General features: G+C 72.8%; 1 protein-coding gene across 1 annotated transcript in view; it reads right to left on the bottom strand.

Annotated features, from left to right (window-relative positions):
- NEIL2 (nei endonuclease VIII-like 2 (E. coli)) overlaps nt 1-2590 on the bottom strand; it is a 5303-nt gene extending 2713 nt beyond the window's left edge. The window contains exons 1-2 of the mRNA XM_004682546.1: nt 2453-2590; nt 654-982 (exon numbers count right to left, since the gene is read on the bottom strand). Of these exons, the coding sequence (XP_004682603.1) occupies nt 654-982; nt 2453-2590 (467 nt within the window). The remainder of the gene's footprint in view (nt 1-653; nt 983-2452) is intronic.
- Between the last annotated feature and the right edge of the window lie 567 nt (nt 2591-3157).

Raw genomic sequence — 3157 nt, 5'->3', positions numbered from 1 at the left:
GGCCCGCCCCGAGCGGGAGCTTGGCCAGCTGAGGGCTGGGCGAGCTGCGGTGGGGGCAGCGCCGTGAAGGGCCGGCCCGGGAACCACCGACCGAGGCCGCACGGGGAGGACGCCTCTGGTGAGCGCCGGGTGGTGACCCTGTGACCATCTGGGAGCAGCCTGCCCGCACGGCCTCCGCGGTGACCCTCGCCCCGGGGCGGCCCACTCTGGCTCCAGTGCTGCCCTGGCCAGCGAGCCAGCGGGGCGGCCGCGCGGAACCCTGGCTCCCGGGCGCTGGGCAGGCGCAGACAGCCAGCTGGCCTGTGCCAGCACCTGGGCTGGGCACGGGGGGGAGCTCGGTGGCAGGTCACTGCTGGCACCTGAGGCGGCGGTGGGGCGCCCTGGCCCCGGGCCGCTCTCCGGCAGCCTGCCCAGGCAGGGGACAGCCTGTTCCGCCCTGTGCACCGCGCGCAACCGAGCTGTGGGGCAAGGTGCGGGGAAGCGGGGCGCTGGGTCAGAGGGACATGTGGGCAGAGGGACACACGGAAGAGAGAAGACATGGGCCTCTCCCAGCCCTCCCCCGCACCCTCGGGCCTGGTGGGGGCACGGCACACCTCCGGGGGCTCCCCAAGCCCAGGCCCCGCCCCAGAGCCGAGGCCACGCGATGCCCCTACCTGGGCACCGGGTCCGTCCAGTCGCCCCTCCTGTTGGCTCTCCTGGCCCTGGAGAACTCGCTCACCCGGACGCTGCCGAACAGGCCGAAGGCGACCTGCAGCCAGCGCCCAGCGTCCCCCGCGGGGGCGGCTCCCCCCGGGCTCTGGGCTCCAGCGTCTCCCGGGGGGCTGAGCGGCGGCGGGGTCAAGGCGCGCTGGGCAGAGACTTGCTGGCCACCGGGCCCCACCTCCCTTGCCCTCCCGGGGGGAGGCGTGGGCAGTGGGCGGCCCCCAGGGGACCCCGTTCCTTCATCTGGATCAAACCTAAGGAATAATTTCTTCCCGTGGACCTAGGAAAAACGAACACAGGTCTCATCCTCTGCTCCGACTGCCCCCCAGAGCAAAGTCTAACCCACGCGTGGCTGGAGGAGGTGGGGGTGACGAGGGGGTGAGGGCGAGAGGACACGGATGGGGTTCGCCCACACCCTTTCCACCGAGGGGGTCTCTGCACGAAGCGGCAGCCTCACCAGACACCCAGCCGCGCCTCCGCCCTGGCCCACCGGCCCCAGGTTGAGGCTCCCGGAGGGCGCGGTGAGGTGCGGCGGAAACGCTGGCGGGAGGGGTCCCATACACCTCCGGAGTGTGACCTGTGCCCGCATCGCACGCAGTGTGGGGCTGCTCCCCAACACACGTGGAGGACGCTCTGGCTCCGGGCCTGCCCGGGCAGTCAGCACCTGAGCGCCACGTGCCGTGGCCAGACTCGGGGCCTTGCAGGAGTGGACAGCGGGCACCTGGCTTTATCGCCGGCAGCGCCTGGCCAGCAGCCAGAGACCGCAGCCGGCCCGTGCAAGCAGCCGAGGTCTCCGGCCCGGGACCCTCCCGGCGGCACTCCTGGCCGTGGGCTAAGCGCCGGGTGAACCCGCCCACACCCCCCTCGCCAGGCCCCGTCCTCGCCCAGACGCGTGCTGCCGCCGGCCCCTCGCCGGGCGGTGGGGGGCTCTCGGGTGATCCCGTCCCGGCGTGTCGGAGGCAGGCTGGGACGCACTCGGCGGGGCCAGTGGGGGACGCCTGCCGCCCGCCCGGAGCAGAGCAGGGCGCTCCAGGGGGCAGGAGGGGTCTCGGGCTGCGGACGGGGCGGGGGGCGAGCGCCGAAGGGGCCGCTGCTCTTTCTGGGGAGCCAACACACAGGATACAACTTGGGGTGAAAGGACTAACTCCAGAGCGTCGGCCCTAGAGGTATTTTTACCGGGGGCCGACTGAGACTCTAAGCACAAAGAGGGGTTGCCGCCCCCCACCCCCAGCTCGGATGGGCGTGAGCTCGTGGCCCAGCGAGGGCCCAGGAGTCCTCCGCAGCGCCCCGCCCGGCCTTGGCCAGGACTTGGCCAGCCGACTGTGACTGCCGCTGCGCCCGCTCCCTGCCCCAGACCCCGATTCTGGGGCCGCAAGTCCCCGCCTCCCAGCCGCCCCGGAGCGTGGCCAGGGAGACGTGTGCACACGGGGCCAAACGTGGGGTCCAGAAAAGCCCTTCCAAGGGCTGAACGAGCTTCCAGGTCCCCTCTGCCTCCCCTTTCGCCCGCTCAGATTACAGGTGAGGCGGCTGGACCCCGGCTGCCCTGTTCTCCTCAGGACGGTGGCCTCGGCCTCGGCCTCGGCCTCGGGGGGCGAGCAGAGGAAGCGCGGCGGCCCAGAGCCCCAGTGCGCCAAAGCAGAGGGGCTAGGGCCGGGGCTCCCCACGGGCGCAGGACCCCTCCCTGCCTGTGCTCGGGGTCACGGGACCGTCACTGTCACCCGGGGCAGGAGGGCGGCGTGTGCCCACTCACCTGGGTGTCCTGGAGCCACAGGGACTGGAAGCCGGCAGGGTCAAGCTTCTTACTGCTGCCCCCGGTCCTGACCACCTGCTGCCCCACAAAGGGGGCGACCAGAGCGTGATACCGCCGCACGGACGGCCCCTCGGGCATCCCTGCGGCAGGACACAGAAAGGCGCTGAGGGCTGCAGCCTCCGCGGCCCGGGCGGGGGTCAGGGCCCAGCCTGGCCGGGGCTCCCTGCCCCCGGCCCCCTTTCTCCACGCGGCACACACTTGGCAGCAGCGGTGGCCCTGGCCCTTGGCAGCTCAACCAGAGTGGCCCTTGTCACTTTCCACCTGGATTGTGGTCTTGGGCTCGTGGGCCCCCAAAGCCCCGGCCGGCTCACTTCCCCCTGGTGGGGGCAGGGCCACAGAGGACGCAGGACACAGACGCACGTGGGCCGGCTCCCCAGCATCGCCCGGGAGCAGGAGCTGTGGGCGCGCATGGCCGCAGCCAGGCGGGCCGCCCCGGCCGTAGGGAAGAGGCCACCTTGCCTCCGGCCAGGCGGGGAGCCCGGACACCTGAGCAGTGGGGACCCCGTCCTGGCACCCGTGTCGGGTCAGCTGTGGCCCCTTCCTCCGGCCCAAGTCACCCAGCCCATGCAGAGCCCGTGGGGGGCATTCGGATGTCTGTCCCCAGGGTCCCGCGTGTCCCGGGCAACAGCTCCCCTGCACTGGCAC

The sequence above is a fragment of the Condylura cristata genome, unplaced genomic scaffold, assembly GCF_000260355.1.
Source record: "Condylura cristata isolate star-nosed mole 26May11 unplaced genomic scaffold, ConCri1.0 scaffold00014, whole genome shotgun sequence".
NCBI lineage: Eukaryota > Metazoa > Chordata > Mammalia > Eulipotyphla > Talpidae > Condylura > Condylura cristata.
This window is presented reverse-complemented; position numbering and strand designations above follow the sequence as displayed.